The sequence below is a fragment of the Pongo pygmaeus genome, chromosome 3, assembly GCF_028885625.2.
Source record: "Pongo pygmaeus isolate AG05252 chromosome 3, NHGRI_mPonPyg2-v2.0_pri, whole genome shotgun sequence".
Classification (NCBI taxonomy): Eukaryota; Metazoa; Chordata; class Mammalia; order Primates; family Hominidae; genus Pongo; species Pongo pygmaeus.
In genome coordinates this window covers 14,585,397-14,609,539 of record NC_072376.2, presented here as the reverse complement: position 1 = coordinate 14,609,539, position 24,143 = coordinate 14,585,397, and the positions used below count along the sequence as shown (strand labels likewise).

The window sequence follows — 24,143 nt, the reverse complement described above, 5'->3', positions numbered from 1 at the left end:
GGGGGCTTTGGATGGTAAAGGGTTCGGGTTTGCCAAAAAATAATCTGAAGTGTTGCATGGGGCCCTGAGGACCACTGAAAACTATTTCATGTCTCATCATTGGTAGTTCTCTCTGCCTGTTATGGCATCTGTGGGCCACTTTCCTAGTAACCCAAAGGATCGTTATGAAAATATGTCCTGTGTGTGATCTGGAACACACAACTCGATTAGACAACTATACTCCTCTGTTAAAGGCAGCCTATGTGGTCTTACCTCAGGAATAGCATTGCCCATCAACAGCCAGGCCTTCTTACCCAGAGACAGAAAGTAATTACACAATAGTACTGCATGTTCTTCTTCATCCCCTGCCAGGAGATCAAGAAATTGCTGACAAAAAGAAAAAAAAAATATGTTGTATGACTCAATGCTTTATTCTGGATTGGTTGTGCAGGATTCTAATATGTCATAGTAGAGATTAGTGCCTTGAAGGGTAAGACCTATAATCTTGCCCCAAATTTTGATACTATGTCGATAATTCATTTTTTTAAAAAACCACTTTTAGTGGACATGGTGTTTTCTCTGACATTGATGATGCGGATTTCTAGAATCAATAGTCACTATGATTGTGGTAGGGTCGGGGAGAAAAATTTCAAAGTTTCGATTTTATTTTTAATGTATATATAGTTCATGTGCTGAACGATCTTTTAAAGCACATTACTTCATTAAACTTATTCTAGAAACAATTTGCATATTTTACAGATGAGCAAGTTGAGGTACAGATTAATAAGGTAACACTTAGGAAGTAGTAAAGCCAGTCTAGCTCTAGAGCAAGGGTCCCCAGCCCCCCAGCTGTGGACTAGTGCCAGTCTGGCCTGTTAGGAACTGGGCTGCACAGCAGGAGGTGAGTAGCAGGTGAACAAGCATTACCACGTGAGCTCTGCCTCTTTTCAGATCAGTGGGGGCATTAGATTCTCATAGGAGCGCAAACCCTATTATGAATTGCACATGCAAGGGATCCAGGTCATGCAGTCCTTATGAGAATCTAATGCCTGATGATCTGAGGTGAAACAGTTCCATTCCAAAACCATCCCTGACTCCACCTCTGACCGATCCGTGGAAAAATTGTATTCTACAAAACTAGTCCCTGGTGCCAAAAGGGTTGGGGACTGCTGCTCTAGAGTACACAAATTCTAGTCTTTCAGTAACTTCTTATACATGTCTCAAAGTTGTAGAAATTTTATCTCTAAAATTGTCAACATTTATGTTGCCAAAATATATTGAAGAACAAAAAATTTAAAGTGCACTTAAATTTCTTCAATTTAGGGCTATACTTCAAAGGAAGTTGTATAATGCAGTTCAGTTTTATGCAAAAGCAGTACAACATGAGATCCAGAAGTAGAATTAATACCTGTGATAATATATGCTTGTTTCATACTACCTATGATCTATTTGAAAGATTATGCAACATACATAGATTGTAAATTCCATGGGGGCAGAGACTGTTTATTTCACTTATAGCCAGAATTTAGTACAGCATCTGGTATGTGGTAAGTGACGAAGAAGTACATACTGAATAAATAATAATTTGCCATGCCTTACAAAGCCCAGAAATTAAGGAATATAGAATATATCATTTCTAATTATAATACAGAATGTAATTTTGATATTTTTCATGAACAAAACCAAGAAGTTTTACAGTAATACTGGGAGGGTAAATCAGCATTAAGACATCTGAAGTGTTACTTTTAAATTTTTTGTGTAATTAATTTTTTGTTAACTTCTGAACTTTGAGAAAATTGAACCAGGAAGAAAAAATACTTCAAAATTTAGCTCATATTACTAAACAGCCAATTAGATTTTTATGGCTAATGAATGTTGCAATTTAAAATTATGCAAGCCAGTTAGCTAATATTTTATTAAGTCAGCTCAAATTAGTAAATCTGTGAAGAACTACTTACATCAGATGTGCTCCAGAGGTCACAGATACCACCAAATGAGACAGTGTCAGGCAAGAAGGGAATCAAGGACACATATCGAGCCACTAGTTCCTGTATAATCAAAATGAGCTTTACAAAAATAATTTCTAATAAAACAGAATGCTGCATCCCCTACCTCATTTCTTAAATCTCAAATATTACAAACATTTACATGTACAAAATGAAACTAATGCTCACTAAATGCTTACTAAATATTGTGTTAATATCATCTCCGTCCTCACCAAACATCCTATATGGAAGGTTATTGTTATTACCCATTCTTTACAGGTGAAGAAACTGTGTCCCTTTGACAAGTCTTTTTTTATTTTCTTTCATTTTGCACTAGTTTACTTTCTGATATAACAAGACTTTCTAGAATCATCTTGAATTTTCACTTGGCCCAGTCTTGAAAGCAGTCATTTGTCGAAGGAGCCCTGGTTGAGAGGGTAATAGTACTTGGGAACCAAGACATGTGGTTCCCAATAGTACTTGGGAACCAAAACAGTGTGAGGTTTCAGTGCATTTATACATTGTATAATGTTGAAATCAGGGTAATTGGCATATCCATCACTTTAAACATTTATCATTTCTTTGCGGTGATAATATTCAAAATCCTCTCTTCTAGTTAGCTGGAAATATACTATACATTATTATTAACTGTATTCATCATACTGTGTAATAGAACACCAGAACTCATTCTTCCTAACTGTAACTTTGTACCTGTTGAACATCCTCTCTCCATCTGCACTCCTGCCTTCCCTCCCCAGCCTCTAGTAAACACTGTTCTACTTTCTACTTTGAGATAAACTTTTAGTTTCCACATATGCATGAGATCATGTTGTCTCTGTCTTTCTGCCCTGGCTTATTTCACTTAACATGCCCACTAGCTTCACCCATGTTGTTGCAAATGACAGAATTTCACTCTGTTTTGTGGTTGGTTGGCATTCCATTGTGTATATATACCACATTTTCTTTATTCATTCATCCATAGATGGGTACTTTGCTTGATTCCATATCTTGGCTATTGTGAATAGCCCTGCAATACATGTGTGAGTGCAGATACTTCTTCGATATACTGATTTCATTTCCTTTGGATATATACCTAGTAATGGGATTACCAGATCACATTGTAGTTCTGATTTTAATTTGTGAGGACCCTCTGTACTGTTTTTCAACATTGGCTGTATTAATTTACATTCCTACCAACTGTGTATAAGAGTTCCTCTTTCTTCAGACCCTTGCCAGCATTTGTCATTTTTTGTCTTTCTGAAAAGAGCCATTTTAACTGGAGTGAGGTGGTATCTCATGGTTTTGATTTGCATTTCTCGGATGATTAGTGATGTTGAACATTTTTTCATGTGTTTGTTGGACATGTGTCTTCTTTTGAGAAATACCAATTCAGCTCTTTTGCTAATTTTTAAATCAAGCTATTTGGGGTTTTCTGCTATTGAGTTGTTTGAGTTCCTTACGTATTCTAGATTTTAACCCCTTGTTAGACACAGCTTGCAAATACTATCTCCTATTCTGTGTAGGTTGTCTCTTGACTCTATTGATTGTTTCCTTTGCTGTGCAGAAGCTTTTTAGATTGATGTAATCTCATTTGTCTGTTTTTGCTTTTGTTGCCTGTGCTTTTGAGGTCTTATTAAAAAAAATCCTCTCCAAATTTAATGAAATACTTCCCTTGTATTGTCTTTTAACAGTTTCATAGTTTCACTTCTTACATTTAATTCATTAATCCTTTCAGAGTTGATTTTTGTATATGGTGAGTGATGGGGGCTCTAGTTTTATTTTTCTGCCTGTGGATATAATTTTTCCAGCACCATTTATTGACCAGACTGTCCTTTTTCCCAATGTGTGTTCTTGGTGCCTTAGTCAAAAATCAGTTGGCTGTAAATGCATGGACTTATTTCTGGGTTTGCTATCCTCTTCCATTGGTCTGTGTGGGTTTTTAGACCAGTGCCATGCTGTTTTAGTTACTACAGTAGTATATTTTGAAGTCAGGTAGTGTGATACTTCCAGTTATTTGTTCTTTTTACTCAAGGTTACATTGGCTATTTGGGATCTTTTGTTATTTCCTTATGAATTTTAAGATTTGTTTTTCTATTTCTGTGAAGAATGTCTTGGTATTTTGATAGTGCATTGAATCTGTAGATTGCTTTGGGTAATATGGATATATTAACAATATTAATTCTTCCAATCCATGAACACAGGATATCTTTCCATTTATTTGTGCCTTCCTCAATTACTTTCATCAGTTTTTGTAATTTTCTTTTTTTTTCTTTTTTTTTTTTTTTTGAGATGGAGTCTCGCTCTGTCACCCAGGCTGGAGTGCAGTGGCACGATCCTGGCTCACTGCAAGCTCCACCTCCCAGGTTCACGCCATTCTCCTGCCTCAGCCTCCCGAGTAGCTGGGACCACAGGTGCCTGCCACCACGCCTGGCTAACTTTTTTTGTATTTTTAGTAGAGACGGGGTTAGACCGTATTAGCCAGGATGGTCTAGATCTCCTGACCTCGTGATCTGCCCTCCTCGGCCTCCCGAAGTGCTGGGATTACAGGCGTGAGCCACCACGCCGAGCCCAGTGTTTGTAATTTTCATTGCAGAGATCTTTCACCTCATTGGTTAAGTTTATCCCTAGGTATCTTATAAATTTTTGTAGCTATTGTATATGGGATTGCTTCTTGATTTTTTTAAGCTAGTTTATTATTGGTTTATAGAAACACTACTAAATTTTCTGTTGATTTTGTTTCCTGCAACTTTACTAAACTTATTTATTAGTTCTAACAGTTCTTGATGGGGTCTTTAGGGTTTTCTAAATTTATGATCATGTCACCTGCAGATGAGAACAACTTGACTTCCTCCTTTCCAATCTGGATGCCCTTTATTTATTTCTTTTGCCTAACTGCTCTAGGTAGAACTTTCAGTACTATGTTGAATCGAGTTGGAGAAAGTGGGCATCCTTGTCTTGTTCCAGATCTTAGAGGAAAACTTTTCAACTTTTCACTGTTCAGTATGATGTTAGCTGTGGGTTTGTCATTTATGACCTTTATTGTGTTGAAATATGTTCCTTCTATACCCAATTCGTTGAGTTTTTATCATGAGGGATGTTGAATTCCATTGAATTCTTTTTCACCATCTGTTGAAATGATCAAGTGGTTTTTGTCCTTGATTCTGTAAATGTGATATATCACACTTATTGATTTGCCTGTGTTGAACCACCGTTGCATCCCTGGAATGAGTCCCACTTGACCGTGTTGCATTATTTTTTTAATATATTATTGAATTTTGTTTGGCAATATTTTGTTGAGGATTTTTAGACCTATGTTTATCCTAGAATATAGGCGTGTAGTTTTATTGTTGTTATGCCTCTGGTTTTGGTATCAGGATAATGCTGGCCCATAAAATGACTTTAACAGAGTTCCCTCTTCTTAATTTTTTTTGGAATAGTTTGAGCAGAATTGATGTTAGTCCTTATTTAAATATTTGGTGGAATTTAGCAGTGAAACCATCGGGTCCTAGGCTTTTCTTTGATAGGAGACTTTTCATTACTGCTTCAATCTCATTACTTGTTATTGTTCTGTTCAGGTATATTTCTTCATGATTCAGTCTTGGTAAGTTGTATGTGTTCATGAATTTATTTGTTTCTTCCAAGTTTTATAATTTGGTTCATAGTTGTTCAAATAAGTCTCTTATAATCCTTTGCATTTCTGTGGTATCAGTTGCAGTGTCTCCTTTTTTATTTCTGATTTTATTTAAGTCATCTCTCTTTTTTCTTATTCCAGCTAAAGGTTTGTTGATTTTATCTTTTCTAAAAATCAGCTCTTTGTTGCATTGATCTTTTGCATTTTTAAGTCCTTATTTTGTTTATTTCTGCCCTTATTTTTATTTCTTCCCTTCTACTTAATTTGGGTTTAGATTCTGTGTGCTATATTCCAAATAATTTCTTTGCATGTGTATTCCAGTTCAATAATTCTCTTTATATTTAACTGTATGTAATTTACCTCTTATTTAACTGTATTCAATGTTTTGTTTAACCTGTTTAATTTCTAATTTTAACTATTATATCTTTTATTGTTATAGGTTCCATTTGGTACTTTAAAAAATCTGCCTGTCAATTCCAATGCTCTATTGTTTTTTAATTATACTTTAAATTCCCCAAATTTCTTAAATATATTAAACATGTCTATTTTATATTTTACATCCAATAATTCTCCTGTCTGGAGTTACTATGGCCTGATTCTTCAGTTTGTTGTTTTTGTGAATGAACTCTTACCTTCTTTATGGTGACTTACTTCTTCACTGATGATCTTTCATTGTATGTTGATGTTGCTTGGAATTTTTTTCTGTTGAATTTTTTTGAGGCTGAGTTAGAAGGGCATTCTTCTAGGAATATTTGTGGTATTTATGTTTGCTTTCAACAGGGATCTAGGGGCATTACCAACAGGAAATACTTTCAAGTAGATTTTCAGTTGAAGTTTTTTTGGGTTATACAGGTAGTATAAATTCCAGTCTCAAATGTGAGTAAATAAAGAGTAGGGGTTAGAAAATTTTCTTTTTTTCTCTTCCATCCGAAGTCAAGACTGAGACAGGCAGTGTTCCTTCTTTGGACAGGGCTTTTCCTAGTTTATCCATTGATGGTATTATCCTGAAGAGTTCCAACTCTGCATTTGAGTCTCTAATTCAGTCTTCCAGGCTGCTGTAGCCCCATGCATTATCCCTGTCCCCCACAGCCTTGTGGTCATTGAAACCCAGCTGTAGTCATTAGGAATTATCAGATGACCTGAGAGCAAATACTATTTCAAGCTTTCATCATTGTAGAATTTTCCTTTCTTATTTCTTGTCTCTTATATTTTCCCTTTCACTTTACTTTCATTTCAGCCATAACTTATTAGATATTTTATTCATCACTCTTAAGTGTTCTCTACTGGGAGAAATTTTCTATACATCTACTATGCTAGGTAGAATAGAAGTCCCTATTATTGTTTTCTATAAAAATTGAGTAATATAAAAAGCAAATGAAATGTAGAACAAAGTGGGGTTTTTTGATACATCTACATCTACAAAAAGATATATCATTACCTTGTTTCTAAATTACTATATTAGTGACTATTAGTAGCAATAACTTCCTATATTATCCACTCTCCAAAGGCAGTTATGGGTTATGGTATCCACGTAAAATTAGCCTGGTTAACATATGACTTCTGATTCACACAAGTTTGTGATGGGCGTGGTGCTCTGAAGCCAGACAATGGTGCATACATATTTAATGGCCCAGTGTGGAAGTACTTTGGAATGATGGTCTAAATGCTGAAAATACTTAAATATTTGAAATAATTTTTGCTTAATTTGAACTCAGTGATGCATATAGCATTAGGCATAATATTGGAGAGTTATCTTAGTACAGTTGAATGTGTATAACTTCTGAAGTCAGGGGCATCAGTTCAAATCCTAACAAAGTTATTGAGAATACATAATGAAAACATGTTTATGTAATACATTTTGGAAGTATAAAGCATTTTCCATATGTTAATTTTCCAACATGTGGAAACTGTCATCCCTGGTACCTTTAGACTTTTTTTTTTTTTTTTTTTTTGAGACAGAGTGTTGCTCTGTCGCCCAGGCTAGAGTGCAGTGACACAATTTTGGCTCACTGAAACCTCTGCCTCCTGTGTTCAAGCTATTCTTAGGCCTCAGCCTCCCGAGTAGCTGGGACTACAGGCATGCACCACCACACTGGGCTAATTTTTGTATTTCCAGTAGAGATGGGGTTTCGCCATGTTGGTCAGGCTAGTGTCAAACTCCTGGCCTCAAGTCATCTGCCCGCCTTGGCCTCCCAAAGTGCTGGGATTACAGGCATGAGCCACCACCCGGCTGCCTTCAGACTTTTCTAAAGGAAGAAAACCTCGTGTTAATAAAAATGTTTTAATCATTACTTTTGTCATTAATGATCTCGATATAGTTAACATCTTAAGCACTATGAAATATGGTAATTAAAATGGCAATATATTGAAATGTGAAAACAGTTTTAGCACAGCACTTATTGACTATGAAATACTTACTGCAGTTGCCTGTAGATTATTGGGGTAGACATTAAGGAGCTCCTGAGGAGGGTTTAAAGGTTTGAGATAACGTGTGATAAAAACAGTTGTTCCGCTTATATCAATTACTGTTGTAAGGCACTGACGATTTGGAAACTTTAGGGCACATTCAGCTTGAAACTTCTCAGTTGCTTGAAGTAATTTCTCATCTTCCTGAGACTCAAACTTCAAAAAGAAAGACTTCATGGAATTTATATATGATTGCAAGAGAGAAAGTACATGTTCAGATTCCACAGTCAACATGCAGGAAATGTATGGTTTGGGAATATGACTGACTCCTTACAAAGCTATCATGTCCTGGTGTCCCTGCAGCTTTATTTAAATTAAATTTGAAGTTTGAAAATTAGACCAACTCATTAAATACTTAAAATATATTTGACAGGATTGAAATAAAGTAGTCAGCAGGTAAGTAGCCATATGGAAACTACTACATTAATAATCTATGAAAATTAAACTGTGATGTACTAATTCTGATTGATGAGGCTAGAATTAGGCAGTAGAGTTTTGTGTGTATTTTGATGGTGGTTTTAAGTGTGCAGGCTGGGGGACGGCCTCAGAAAATCTAACATCTCAAATGTAAATCTTAAGCAACTCATGTTAAATGGGCAGCAAATTTATGGATCTATATCAATGTGTTAAAATGTTTCAAGTCCATAAGCAGTGAAATAACTAATAGTAATGGATCTCAAAGGAAAAAAGAGGCAGAACTAGAAGCATCAAATGTATAAGAATTATTTTAAATAACTGGTTGCTCATCTTGGTTCTCTGAGCCAAGATGAGCAAACAATTCCCAGACTTTTTTTTTTTTTTTTTGAGACAGGGTCTCATTCTGTTACCTAGGCTGAAGTGCAGTGGCACAAACATAGCTTACTGTACCCTCAAACTCCTGGGCTCAAGTGATTCTGCCACTTTGGCCTCCTAAAGCAATGGGATTATAGGCGTGAGCCACTACATCCAGCCACCAATTCCCAGACTTTTAAAAAGTAACTCAAAGCAGATGAAACAGAACGAATGTAGATTTCCTTTACACACATATTGTCATTTCCCCCGCTAAAGCTGCTACTAACAAAAATAACATGAAAAAGAGTGGGTCTTTAAATATTTTTAAATGATTTCTGTTTTTTTTTTGTATAAAAATATTTGCATAGTTGGTTACATTTTAAAGGATTTCAGAACAAATTGAAAGTTTTATTTTAAAAATTAATTTTGGGGGCTGGGCACAGTGTCTCATACCTGCAATCCCAGCACTTTGAGAGTCTGAGACAGGAGGATCACCTGAGCTCAGGAGTTTGAGACCAGCCTGGGCAACATAATGGGACCCTGTCTCTATTAAAAAAAAAAAAAAAAAAAAAAGCCAGGTGTAGTGATGCGTGCTTGTAGTCCCAGCTACTTGGGAGGCTAAGGTAGGGGGCTCACTTGAGCCTGGGAGGCGGAGGTTGCAGTGAGCTGAGATTGAGCCACTGCACTTCAACCTGGGCAACAGAGTGAGACTCTGTTAAAAAAGAATAATAATTTTAAAATAGAATTTAGAGGCAGTGCTTGAAAATGTTTTTGACATTGTGATATATTTGTTTTCTCAGTCTTTCCCACAAAGTAAGATTCCTGACTTCAGGGATTTTGGTTTTTTATCTCCAGTGTGGAGAATACTACTTGGCACATAGTAAGTATTTAACAAATGAGTGAATGAATGAGGCAATGGAAAACATTTCATTACTTTTTATGACCTCAAATAGAATCTAGATTATCCCAATTGTTCTTGTCTGCCCCTTATATCGGGGCTGAACTGTGGCTTCTATTTCAAATTTGATTACTATACCGTAAGAACTTGGAGTAGTGGTTGTAGGGGTTATTTAGGATGGAGACATCTCCAGAAGCCTCCTATGTATTCTCATAAAACGTCCCTTGACATCTAAATCTTAACATCATCACAATCATAACTGCCTACTGCTGAGCATAGTGCCAAGACACAGTAGCTACCTAATAAAAGTTATGATGAATATATAACTAAGTGAAAGAGGTAAGCTCATACGGCTTTGGTGTAGGCGTATCACAGATTTCTAATGTAGAATGGTTAGTTCAGAAGTAATTGTAATTGTGGAAAACTGGAGAATTATAAAACAAGAATGTTGTGCAAAAAAGGACACAGTTGAATTCATCCCTGTTCCTCTAAACTATTTCATTTACTCATTCATCCAAGTTTTGAAAAATGTTGGGAGTCTGAAAAATTCCAGGCACTCTGGGTAAATGAGTATGAAAGAATCCTCCAAAAGAACTTTTAATCTACAGGGGAACATTAATAAGCAATCAGGGACTTGAGACCTACAGTGCTGTGGGAGCATTTAAGAGAGGCAGCTATAGACACTGTCCAAAAGAACAACAACAATCTTGAATCAGTACTGATTATTGGCCTTCCAAGTTAAAAAAAAAAAAAAAAAGTGTGTCTAAAGCTTTTTCTACCACTTTGATTGGAATGTTCTGTTGAGTCACTTGCCTCTATAAGCAGTGCTTCTTGAGGCGTGTGTTTGAATATTCTTTATGTACACCTAGCATACACATGGTAAGCATTTAGTCTTTAATACTTGTCTAGGCCACCAAGATGCCATTTTATGGTGTGAAACAGGAATTTAAGGATTAGTAGTATGCTATGTTAGTGATCTAAGAAGTGCCAAGGAAAAGTTAAATACTGAGAGAATTTGGGTCATTTATGATGAAACAAATTAAGGTGGAGCTGACAAATTTCAGTTTGATTCCACAGAAAATTTGAAAGGTTCTTGACTGGCTCAATTCTTTGGCCTCTAATGTAAACTTTTATAAAAAACTGAATGGGTGTATGTTGCCTTTGAAAAGCTACACTGGCCAGGTGCAGTGGCTCACACCTATAATCTCAGCACTTTGGGAGGCTGACGCTGGAGGATCGCTTGAGCCCAGGAGTTTGAAAGCAGCCTGGTCAACAAAACGAGACCTCAACTCTACAAAAAAAAAAATAAACAAAATTAGCTGTGCCTAGTGGCACATGCCTGTGGTCCCAGTACTTGGGAGGCTGAGGTAGGAGCATCACTTGGGCTGAAGAGGTCGAGGCTGCAGCAAGCCGTGATGGCGCCACTGCACTCCAGCTGGGTGACAGAGCAAGATCCTCTCTCAAAAACAAAAAACAACAACAAAAAAGAAAAGCTGTACTGAGCCCCAACCTACCAGAAATAACTTTCAGAGATACACTGTAAGAAGCAGCTCGTGGGTTTTATAGATTTGCAAAGAGTAGAGCTAGCTCCCAGTATGCAGGTGACATTCAGACTGATGACTTCTTAGATTCAAAGCTAACTAACAGTCTTTCTGGTAAAATGAAATGGGCCAAAAGACAAGGCAGGACATTTCTCATGGAACTGGAGACATATGTAATTCAATGCCCAGGCATTACACATACGTTAGGACATAACACCTGTCCCTCAGGTGGCAGTGGACAGAAGCAGCTAATTAAAGCCTAATAACTATTGACCAATAAAATAGTAAGACAAAATACTTAGTACCTTCTTAAGCATGTTACTCATCTATCAGAGGCAAGAAAGAAAGAAAGAAAAACAAGAGGCAGGCTTTAGTAACAGAAATAATCTTTAAAAAAACTTATTTTTAACAAGATCATGTAAGTGATATTAAAATAAGAGTTTCAGGAGTTTCTACCCATCTTTAAAAATTTTCCATTAGTAAATATGTTTAAAACATCCTATGGAATGGTTCCATATGGCATGGTGGTAGAGGAGAGACTAATCTGCTAATCCGGGAAGTATTGCTGTAAGTGGAAAAACAATTCCAGGTTGTCGACCCTATAATTTTAGGATGAGAACTTCTCTTTCCTGAATTGTCTGCAAGTGAATCACTGAGCAGTGTTTTCTGCCACTGCCTCTTTTGGACATAAGGGTTTTGTCAATCAACATGCCTTCCTTATCAAACAGCCACAAAGAATCTGCCTTCCATAGGGGTTTTTTAAGCCCTCATTTTAGAGGTCTAAGATAAATGCTTCCTACAGCCACAGTGCGGTAGTGACCTGCCACCAAAGGCAGAATCTCACTGCCATTTAACAGCTTTAGGGAAGGAAGGCTGCAGGACTTGAGGACTGTGGTTCAGAGCCCTGGAGGCCTCTTTAAAGTCCTGCAGTAAGAAGTCAGGATCCGTGAGGGATGCCTAGCGTGGAGGAGTCTTGGGCTTTCATCCTTTTTGCCAGGATAGACTGCTTTCACATGTTTTAGAAACACACCCCCAAGGTGGGGTCCTAGCGGACTGCCTGTTCTTCAGTTACATATACATAGAAACAGCAAAATCATCTTTTGTCTGGAAGTATTTTTGTGTGTAAACATGTTTGTTGGCGTTCATTTGAATTTATATTATACATGAAGACAAACATTCAGAATATATTTTTCCCTTTCTAAAATATTTTGAAATGCATATATCTAGAGAAGCACTGTTTTACTGACAAGATATACAATTAATTTAAATTTCAGTGCATTGCAGATGGGAGATAGTGATAATATTTTTCTCTGGGAACCAAATTGTAATACTGGAAAAAAAGGAGTATGTTTGTTTTTTTCCATCTCTATCTAAGTCTTAATTATAATGGATAGACTAGAGTAAGCACAATAATCTGTGCACTATAGGTTAGTAGTTAACAACTTACGCTTACATGTGAATGTAAGCTTGGAGGAATTTTTATCTGCTTTTCTAGCCTACTGTACTCCGAGTGCCTAAGAAATGTCTGACACATAGAAGATGTGCAGTAAATATATGCTGAATATATACAATTTAGAGTCAGACAGACATGTGTTACCTCTGCCTATGTCATCCTGCATAAATCAAAGCTTATTTTCCTCTTCTGTAAGTTGGAGACCCCTTGTCCAAGACACCTATGCATATTCAGGTGAGAACATGCATCCAAGGTTTGACGTAGTGCTGAGGACAGAGTATGGATTCAGTACATCATGGTGGTGGTTGTTGATGTTATTACTGTATTTGTTTACATATGAATAAGAGGTCACCATCAATATATTCTCCCAAATCCAATGAGGGCAGTATGTATAAATGCTGTATAAGTATGTTGCAGAAAGGCATTTATTTCTTAACACATTTATGCCTGAGGTTGCAATTTTTTGAATTTTTGCAATCAGACCTTGGAAATGACCTTGAGAGGTAGGATATAAATAACTCCCACATGCGTAGCGTTCCAGTAATGGAACACTAGTCATAAATAGGTTTAATGAAGGTTCGGGGACAGTTGCTAACCAGTTGAAGTTCTGGAAACTCTTTTCTAGAGGTGTTTAAAAGCATACTTGTACAATATTTATTTGTTTCATGAAATGAATTGAGGTGACTCATGAAGGTCATCTAGTCTTGTGATCCTATGAATTGATTCAATGCATACCATAGCCAAGGATGTAAGATCAGACATGGAAATGTATTCTTGCCAATACTTGTCAAATAAAAGAGCAATCTGATTTTCCAGTTTGTGATATTTCATTTTCTTCACATTGAGAACATTCTTCTAGAAGTAGAGCATGTTTATATTTGTCTTGCTTTGACTAAAAGTCTTAAGCTTTAGGCAAAGCAAGATAAATATAAACATATTGCTGATTGACCTGATTACTGGTTCAGTGAAAGTACAAACCCACACATCTGTTTTCTCACCACCATTCTGTCTAAACTGAAAGAATAATAAATGGAGATTGAAGTAAGGAAGACTCTGTTTGTGTAATACAAAGTTCATAAAAGTATAGCCTAGCAAGCATTTCTTGTGTTTTATCAACATAGACATGGGTTTCTAAACTATAAGCAGTTACCTTTTCTCGAATGGACTCTCCAGGAACCAGCTGGGGCTCAATGGTAATAAAGAGGGTAATGTAGGAGCCTTCACTTAAGCTTCCGACAGAATCAAAACCCCGCTCAAGAATCATATTTCGCTCCTTACTGTAGCCCAGAAGAACTGGGGGAATATCTATTTTAAATGTTCCATCAATCTGTGAAGAAAATATGACTTGGTAAACATCCTGATGCTTTTTCCAACAGAAGTTCAGAGGCAAGTGTCAACTCCTCATTGTTTAATAAATTGAACCAAAATTACTCAGACTGGCATTCAAAGCCAATCCCATCTTTCTAATCTCATCTCTCTAAGCACTTGCCAGAAAGGGCTCTGTACTTCCTTGCCTTCTTTTCATTGTTTAGCAGAGGGTATACTGAATATACAATTTGCTTAGGTTCAAATCTTGGTTTAAACGCAGTTTTGGGTTCAAAACTTGGTTTACAAATGAGGAATCTGAGGCTTCCTCATTAGTAAAAAGAGGCAATAATAGTATCTACTTTGTGGGGTTGTTACGAGTAGTGAATGAATAGATATAAAACACTAAGAAAAATGTCCAGCATATGGTAAGCAATCAATAAATATTGGCTACTGGCCATTCCCCATTTCTAGAATGCCCAGCTTCCCATCTCCATTTTTCAGAATTTTAATTATATTCCAAAGCTTAGATCAAATGTTATCTAAGGATACAGGAAAACAAGTATAAAAACTATGGCAGGCCAGGCACAGTGGCTCATGCCGGATATCCCAGCACTTTGGGAGGCCAAGGCAGGTAGAGCACTTGAGGTCAGGAGTTTGAGACAAGCCTGGCCAACATGGTGAAACTCCATCTTTACCAAAAATACAAAAATTAGCCAGGTGTGGTGGCACACGCCTGTGGTCCCAGCTACTTGGGAGGCTGAGGCAGGACAATCGCTTGAACCTGGGAGGTGGAGGTTGCAGTGAGCCGAGATGGCGCCACTGCACTCCAGCCTGGACGACAGAACCAGACTCTGTCTCAAAACCAAAACCAAAAAACTATGGCATGGAAAGTATAGCTGAAATAACCGAGCTTGTTTATTTTGTAAAATAGATGACACAGGAGGGAATGTGTGCCATTTTTGAAGATTTGAAGTATAAGGATTTAAGACAGGGTTTCTCACTTGGGCACTATGGTGGTTAAGTATCAACTCGACTGGACTGGAGGATACAAAGTATTGTTCCTGGGTGTGTCTGTGAGGGTGCTGCCAAAGGAGATTAACATTTGAGTCAGTGGACTGGGTGGGCACCCTCAATCTGGGTGGGCACCATCTGACCAGCTGCCAGCATGGCTAGGAGAAGAGCAGGCAGAAGAACGTGGAAGGACTAGACTGGCTGAGCCTTCCCCCCTTCATCTTTCTCCCATGCTGGATGCTTCCTGCCCTCAAATATTAGACTCCAAGTTCTTCAGTTTTTGGACTCTTGGACTTACACCAGTAGTTTGCTAGGGGATCTAGGGCCTTCAGCCCAGACTGAAGGCTGCACTGTCAGCTTCCCTACTTTCGAGGTTTTGGGACTTGGACTGGCTTCCTTGCTCCTCAGCTTGAAGATGGCCTATTGTGGGACTTCACCTTGTGATCGTGTGAGTCAGTTCTCCTAATAAACTCCCTTTCACATATATATCTATCCTATTAGTCCTGTCTGTTTAGAGAACCCTAATACAGGCACTATAGATATTTGGCCAGATAATTGCTTGCTATGGAAGTCTGTCCTGTGCATTGTAGGATGTTCAGCAGCATCCCTAGCATCTGCACACTAGATGTCAGTGGCAGTACCAACTCTTACTAGTTGTGAGAGCCAAAAATGTCTTTAGACATTACCAAATGTGGGTACACTTGAGAGCACGTGCTTTGGAGTCAAACTTTTTAAATGACAGAAGTAATAAAGTCATTCTCCAAAATGTACTGAAACATAGAAACAAAAAAGTTCAATAGTTTTCTCTGCTTTTACCAACCTAATTTCCCAGGGATAAGCAATGATAGTATATTGAAAGCCAGTACAAATTGAATCCCACCTCTACTGTAAACTTTGTGATTTGAGCAAGTTACTTAACCTCTCTAGGCTTCTGTTTCTTCATTTATAAAATGAGGATGACAATGCCAATTGTGTTGTGAGGTTTAATTGAGGTGATGTATAAACTACCCGGCAATAACATATAATATGCACCTAATAAATATTGTTATTAATATTATTATTTTTGAATCAGGTTTCTACTTGTTATGTGTGGCTCCAGAGAACTGAACCAGGACCTAAGAATAGGAATTACAGGGAAGTATATAGATCATGGCACAGTTCAAGGAAAACCTTTATGACAGAGCTATTGGGAAGAGAGCAAACTGCCTCAGAAGGTAGTGAGTTTTAGAGACACCCACACAGAGCACAGATATTACCAGAATATAGTGAAGGAAATTCACTTGTCAAGGAGTTTAGAGTAATTATTTCTGAATACCTTCCCAAATGTGAAACTTAGCAATGCCAAACAACTATCACAGGCAGTGTGATTTGCAAAATAATGTGCTCTTGAATTTTTTTTTTCTATTTAAAATCTATTCAGAGAGGGAAATGTAAATTATTTCGACAAACATGTCACTGCATAACCTGTAGCTAATCCCTTTTGCCTAGGGAAGATTGCATTTCCAATTGATTCTTGGGATACCAACCAATTCAAGCCTCTCAGACTTGAGTTTTGGTCTTTTTATTTTTTGGTTTAAACGGAGTCTCGCTCTGCTGCCCAGGCTGGAGTGCAGTGGTGCGATCTCGGCTCACTGCAAGCTCCACCTCCCAGGTTCACGCCATTGGTCTTGGTCTTAATGGAGAGTCCGTGGTCCAGACAGCGTTTACCCTGTGTGGACATTACAGTGATTCAAAGCCTCCTGTTGCCATGGACTTAATACTGGGACTTCAAAGCGATTTCAGAACCTTTAACTGTCCTAGATTAGAGCTACTAAGCCATTCAAGAGTTGTCAACTTAATGGATCCCCTTAATCAAACCATTAACTCTGAAGAAGGGTGTCTTTGTTAAGCATGTCTCTGCATTTTTCATGTTTTAAATAGTGAGGACTTACAGAAATATTAATGGAAAGCACTTGATTGAATGGGCTTTCAACTGCCCTGATTGTTCTCTTCAAGTTACTTTCAGGCATCTATCCATTCCACCTTTGTCGTTTTGACAAGTTTCCACTTTATCCCATCTTATTCTTTACTTTTATTTAATATTTAAAAAATTAATCAGATTTGAACAGTCATACATTAACTACTAATTCTAAGGAACATAGATACTTAATGTAAATATGACAGAAGATCAATGGCTTTAGAGGTTTGTTTCTTTTGAGCCTTCTATGGGCTTTGCATATATATTCTTCCAGTGTTGAGGATGTACTGCCCAAATAAAGTTTTTTTGTTTGTTTGTTTGTTTTTTTGACATGGAGTCTCGCCCTCTCACCCAGGCTGGAGTGCAATGGCGCGATCTTGGCTCACTGCAACCCCTGCCTCCCTCGTTCAAGCAATTCTCCTGCCTCAGCCTCCCTGGTTCAAGTGATTCTCCTGTCTCAGCCTCCCGAGTAGCTGGGATTACAGGTGCGCACCACCACACCCGGCTAATTTTTTGTATCTTTAGTAGAGATGGGGTTTCACCACGTTGACCAGGCTCGTCTCTAACTCCTGACCTCAGGTGATCTGCCTTCCTTGGCCTCCCAAAGTGCTGGGATTACAAGCGTGAGCCACTGCGCCCGGCCCACAAAGAACATTTTAATAGGAAAAATGGATAGAGAAATTCCCTGATCTCATGGACCTCTGACTTTAGATACTTACCCTTGCTTGGAAATATATTGTGCTAAATGGAATTTTCACACATCCCAGCCAGTGTCTCTCAATACGAGTATGGATTCCACTTCCTCTTTCACGGTCATCCTAAAGGAAGGGTGGGAAGTAATAATTGCTTAAGAACTCCAGAAACTCATTTAATTAATCTGGCAGCAGGAAAGCAGCAAGATTTTAGCTGAAAGCATGTGAACTTACATTAGACAGACCTAATTAAATTCTGGTACAGATACATAATGGCTTTGTGGCCCTAGGAAAGTCATTTGACCTCTCTGAACCTCAGTTTTCTCATCAATAAACTAGAGATTTAACAATCTATAGGATTATTTAGAATTAAATCAGACAATGTGTGTAAAGCACCTAGTACAGTTCCTGGCACAGTGCAGACACTCAAGTGAAAATAAAAAACTAGCTCCTTCTCCCTCTCCCCTGTCCCCATTTATACATGTCAAGTTTCAAATATTTGAAACACAAGAAAGATGGAAAACGTTACCAGAGGCGTTTGAACCAAAGCGACTCCATCTTGAGTGAGGGCTAGGAAACATGAGGCTGGGACTTGCTAGGCTGCATTCCCAGAAAGTTAGGCATTCCTGGCCTCTAGATGTTTACAGTTAAGGAAACAGACTGATAATATTTACTAAACAGACCCAGACTTAGGAGTGTCCTGATATCCCAGTATCTTGAGAACAGAGGCATTCCTAATTTTGCTTTAAATATAATAAATAGATTCTTGCAAAATACAGTAATTTAGAAAATTAATCCTTTATCACAAACTCTTGTAGCAGAGCACATCTTCCCATGATCTTTTTTTATCCTACATCTAAACAAGCGTTGTACCTAGGGTAAACGCATTCTTCCTCTTACTTTCGAGAACACCCTATTCTGTCTATGGAGTAGCTATTCTTTCGCCACTTTACTTTCCTAATAAACTCGCTTTTGCTTTGCACTGTGGACTCGCTCTGGATTCTTGTGTGATATCCAAGAACCCTCTCTTGGGGTCTAGATCGGGACCCCTTTCTGGTAACAATGTGATTGGAATTTATGTAGTGGGTAGAGGATATGAAAGTGAATACAAGTGTCTTTCTTAAACCTGAGAACTTACCTCTAAGACATCATGCAGTACTTCATCAAAAATGTTAATGAACACAACGTCTTTCACTGACTGCAGACTGGCTGTGCTATAATCTCCATTAGGAGCCCTGCAAGACAGCACATGACCAGGGACTGTGAAAATAGGCAGCATAGAAATTATGAGCATTCAAATGTCAGCATTTGAAAAATACCCAAATATGAGCATAGATGTTAGAATTAAAAGCATTGCTTTCATTTCTAGGATTTCTCTTGTACAGGGATACTATAATACCTACATTCAAATGGACAGAGCATTAGATTAGAGACTCTGTGCAGAGACAAACCATCTGCTGGCTTGTCCTGGTGAGTGTCATATTCCCCCATACCCTTGTGGTAAGCTTTTCAAGAAGGCAGCTTGCCAGGACTGAGCTGGCTTAGTGGACAGGCTGCAAGGTTTCCAGCTGACACTGGAGCTAGTATATGGACTTTCTAAGCAACTGGGCCCCAGAAGGGTGCTTCTCCAGCAAAACCACTCTCCAGTGATAAACGTCCTACTGGCTGGTCGGTCGAATGGTCCCTGCCTCACACTCACTTTTTCTGTATATAAGTAAAGCAATACAGGGGTAAGGTCTCCTGTAATATAACCCACTCTGAGTCTAGCTAAGCCTGGAGCAACCATGCCTCTGCATGGCAGGGCAGGTGTCTGGGTAATAGGTGTATTTTGTTGAACATTTGACTTTATGTTTTCTTGTTCTTTTTGCTTGTTCTGTGCATAATAGTGGTAGCTGTTACCTTCTTCTGACTTAACTAGTTCTTATTTATTTATTTATTTATTTTTGAGACAGAGTCTCGCTGTCTCGCTAAGGCTGGAGTGCAGTGGCGTGATCTTGACTCACTGCAACTTCCACCTCCCGGGTTCAAGTAATTTTCCTGCCTCAGCCTCCAAGTAGCTGGGATTACAGGCATGTGCCCTGGCCTCAAGTGATCTGCCTGCTTTGGCCTCCCAAAGTGCTGGGATTACAGGCGTGAGCCACCATGCTCGGCTTGACTTAAGTAGTTCTAATCCTTGCTCTGTTTCTAATTTACTGTGTGGCTTTAAGTAAGTCACCTTCCCTTTTTGGGTTTTAGTTTCTTCTCCATAAAGGTAGAGGTTGGACTAGATAATTTCCAAGGTTGCTTCAAGTACTGAAATAATAAGAACCATTTAAATATCTAAAATCCTTTGACCAAACTTCTGAAATGCCTCTTTATTTCTGGTGAGGAAGAAAGTATGATTTATGGGAACTAAGGAGTTTCAGATTTACTTGAGGGGACATGAGGAAGAAAGGAAAGCAGTGTAGATCACTGGGGTCAAGGGAATGAAAAACTTTGGGCTTTAAGAAGCCAGAGCCTGGAGGAGCATAGGATGTCCCAACAATGAATCTGGGGTTTTAAAAGTTGGACATTTTTCCATTTTTATTCTTGAAGGGAGTCAGCTGTGGTACAAGAGGAAAAGCATGGGACTTGGTGTCAGGACACCTGGATCTTGTTGCCGCTCACTAGCTACAAAATCCTTCACTTTAGCCGTTTCTCATGAGCCTGCTTTCTTCACATTTCTTCAAAATGTCCTATAGTTCTTTAAAGAGGAAAATATGCTTACCTAAATGGAAGTTCTAGTTCTTCATTCCAGCTGGGGTTTGGTCCTTCAGCCGTAGTTGTATGGCAAACTGTTCGTTGAAAAGAGACTTCTACAAAGGGACGTACTAAAACCTTAAAATCAAGAGCAAATTCTGAGTTCCCAATGGTTAGTCAAATTATTTTATTCTTAGCAAAAATAGAGTATATTTACTAAGTAGTATGTTTCCAAAGAAAATGAAGCAGAGAGCAGACTATCCATGAAGTTTACAGGCATTTCTTAAAAACGTAAGGGGCAAGATGGAAAGCTGAAGTCCAGCATCTCTCACCTGGCCGAGGGGGTAGTCAGTATTGTGGGTTGGGCTGTACGTGCTTGGGGAAGCAGCATGCTTTTCACTGAACATCCTTGAAGACCTCGACGGCTGCTGGAATTTGCTAGGAGGGAAAATGTATGAAGGAAATTAATGATAGAGGAAGTCTAATTATATATTGAGAAGACGATTATTTATTGAGATAGGATCTCACTCTGTTACCCAAGCTGAAGTGCAGTGGCATGATCTCGGCTGGTGCAATCTCAGCTCACTGCAACCTCTGTCTCCCAAGCTCAGGTGATCCTCCCACCTCAGCCTCCCAAGTAGCTGGGACTACAGGTGTGAGTCACCACACCTAGCTAAGTTTTGTATTTTTAGTAAAGATGTGGTTTTGCCATGTTGCTAAGGCTGGTCTCAAACTTTTGAGCTCAAGTAATCTGCCCACTTTGACCTCCCAAAGTGCTGGAATCACAGGCATAATTTACTGCGCCCAGCCTTATTTTTATTTAAAAAAATTTTTTTGAGATAGAGTCTTGCTCTGTTGCCCAGGCTGGAGTGCAGTCGTATGATTATGGCTCACTCCAGCCTCAACCTCCCAGGCTCAAGCGATCCTCCCAGTTCAGCCTCTGAGTAGCTGGGACTACAAACACACTCCACCACGCCCAGCTAATTTTTTAAATTTTTTGTAGGGACCAGAGGTCTCAGTATGTTGCTCAGGGTGGTCTTGAACTCCTGCGTTCAAGTGATCCTCCTGTCTTGGATTCCCAACGTGCTGATATTGCAGGTGTGAGCCACCATGCCCAGCTTGAGAAGATGCTTTTTTCCAAAGATGTATGGCCCTGGTGGCTGTGGTGATATTCTCCCTTAAGCTTGTTGACATTGCAGAAGGCTTTAGTACGCTCTGGTCCCCACAGAGTCACCTAGAGATTGCTAGAGCCTTCCCCAACTTCCAAGCCCAGGCCTGTGTGCTGAGAACAAAGGAAAATGTCTCCTTTCTCCTCCCTTCTAGGGGGCGCCTGAATGGGGGACCTGCCTTTCCCTCCATAGATGAGAGCCTCAATCCCTCACAGGTAGGAGATCCTGAGCTTCCTGACCAGCCTGCCCCATTTCCATCCAGTCCAGGTTCTCCCCACTGTCTGTTCTTTGTACCTGCACTCTCCAGTAACCCCAAGCTACACATGTCAGGCAAGGAATCTCCTGGGGCCTGCCAAGCCTCACCAGGAAAGGGAGGTGCAGGGATTCCTAGCTTGAGTTAGGATCAGCGAGTCTTATCCTCTTCTCCCTTCTCAACTGCTGTTCTTAAAGGAACAAATGAAGATCAAATCCAGAGAGCCTCTTCCAGATACTCCACCATCACCCTAACAACATACTTGCATATTTGTATTGAACCTTATGGTTTGCCAAGTATTTCACATTCATCACTGGGCAAAATACAAATAGTCTCTTTCTATAGACTATCACCTTTCACAGCTAAGGTTTCAGACAAAGGTAATTGGAACATTTAATGCAACAGCTACCATAGAAAAGCTCTTTTCTCTTTGGAAAACCATCAGTTACTTTATTAAACAAATACTTGTGGCTGGATGCAATGGTTCATGCCTGTATTCCCAGAACTTTGGGAGGCCAAAGTGGGAGAATTGCTTGAGCCCAGGAGTTCAAGACCAGCCTGGTCAACAGAATGAGACCCCATCTCTAAAAAAAAATAATAAAACAAATTAACTGGGCTTGGTGGTGTGTACTTGTAGTCTTAGCTACTTGGGAGGTTGAGGGAGGAGGATCTCTTGAGCCCAGGAGTTCTAAGTCTGCAGTAAGCTGTGATTGCACCACTGCACTCCAGCCTGGGTGACACAGCAAGACCCTGGCTCTAAGAAGTAAAATTAAAAAAACCCCAAAAACCCATTTGTTTAGTACCTATATTTTAGGCCCCATATTAGACTTTGGGCTTTTAAGATGAAGAAGATAACACTTCACTGCAGACTAGACTGGAAGGCAGACACATAAAGAAATCATCTCAATAAAGTGAGATAGGTATTAGACTAGAGGGTTGGTCAGAGGCTGTATGAGAACAGTGAGGGAGGCAAAAACAAAAACAAAAACAAAAAACCCTATGTGGATGAATGCAAAGGTAAATGGTGAAGACTTGGGCAGGCTTAATGGAACAGTTGATGTCTGAGCTGTCTCGATGTATCTGCATTGAATGTGTAGCATGTAGGATCAACTGTGCTCCCTTAATTTAGTTGAATAAAATGATTTAACACTTAAAAATAGTCTATGGAGGTGAAAACTACAAGAAGCACCTATATGTTCTTTAAAAAATAGTTTTTCACCCCAGTTGAGCTTTGAGGCAATCAGGGTGAAAGGGTAGGCTGTGAGCTCAGGAAAGCAATGCCACAGCAGATTCAAGAGCTTATATGGATGTTTACAAGTAACAAAGCATTAGGAATAGTTGATGATGGTAGATGCTCTCTAATAGGTTAAAGAATTAGTTAAAAAATAAAGACACACATACACACAAATATGTAGGAGCCGGGTGCAGTGGCTCATACCTATAATCCCAGCACTTTGGGAGGCAGAGGCAGGAGGATCACTTGAGGCCAGGAGTCCGAGACCAGCCTGGGCAAAATGGGGTCACCTTGTCTCTACAAAAAATAAAAAATTAGCCTGGCGTGGTGGGGCACACCTGTAGTCTCAACTACTTGGGAAGCTGAGATGGGAGGATCACTTGAGCCCAGGAGGTCAAGGTTGCAGTGAGCTGTGATAGCACCACTGTACTCAGCCTGGGCAACAGAGTGAGACCCTGTTTCAAAATAAAAAATGTAAGGCAAAATAATGGGGTGAGAGGAAGGAGAGACACAGAACTAAATTAAAGGGGAAGAACCTAGGGAGAATAGACGGCCAAGGGCTGGAACAGTGCTCTTCCAAGGAAATGGGTAGGGCTGAATGACCTTAGCCAAGCCACTTACACTATCTTTACTTCCATTTCCCCTTTTGTGAAGTGGAGATAGTAATAGCAGTAACAGTTAAATGAAATCTTATATGTGAACCTGCCTACCATGGTGCTTGAAACATGGTGAATGCATGTTAAGTGCTACTTTCTCCCATTACACTGGTAAGGGCACCACCAAAAAGAAGTTTCAGGCCAGGTACATTGGCTCACACCAGTAATCTCAGCACTTTGAGAGGCTGAGGCAGGAGGATCGCTTGAGGCCAGGAGTTCCAGACCAGCCTGGGCAACATAGCAGGACCCTGTCTCTACAAAAAAAGAGAAGTTTTAATTTTTGGTCCTTCCTTCTCTGTTTCCTCAGACTCATCTTCCCAATGGTTGAAGGCTCCCTGTTGCCCCGGTGTAGTGAATTCTAGCAGTCGTAACACATTTCTCAGAACAGATGAAAGGGAAGCCACGTTTTTATGTTCATAGC

The 24,143-nt window shown here is 39.1% G+C and overlaps 1 protein-coding gene across 7 annotated transcripts in view; it reads right to left on the bottom strand.

Annotated features, from left to right (window-relative positions):
* The window catches only part of CC2D2A (coiled-coil and C2 domain containing 2A), a 184,876-nt gene that overhangs the window by 62,021 nt on the left and 98,712 nt on the right, over positions 1 to 24,143 (bottom strand). For all 7 annotated transcript variants that reach the window (XM_063663535.1, XM_054485970.2, XM_063663536.1 and 4 more), the window contains 8 exons: positions 20,743 to 20,848; positions 20,439 to 20,548; positions 18,831 to 18,927; positions 17,720 to 17,818; positions 13,875 to 14,051; positions 8,014 to 8,217; positions 1,938 to 2,027; positions 253 to 366 (listed from right to left, as the gene is read on the bottom strand). In XM_063663535.1, the coding sequence (XP_063519605.1) occupies positions 253 to 366; positions 1,938 to 2,027; positions 8,014 to 8,217; positions 13,875 to 14,051; positions 17,720 to 17,818; positions 18,831 to 18,927; positions 20,439 to 20,548; positions 20,743 to 20,848 (997 nt within the window). The remainder of the gene's footprint in view (positions 1 to 252; positions 367 to 1,937; positions 2,028 to 8,013; positions 8,218 to 13,874; positions 14,052 to 17,719; positions 17,819 to 18,830; positions 18,928 to 20,438; positions 20,549 to 20,742; positions 20,849 to 24,143) is intronic.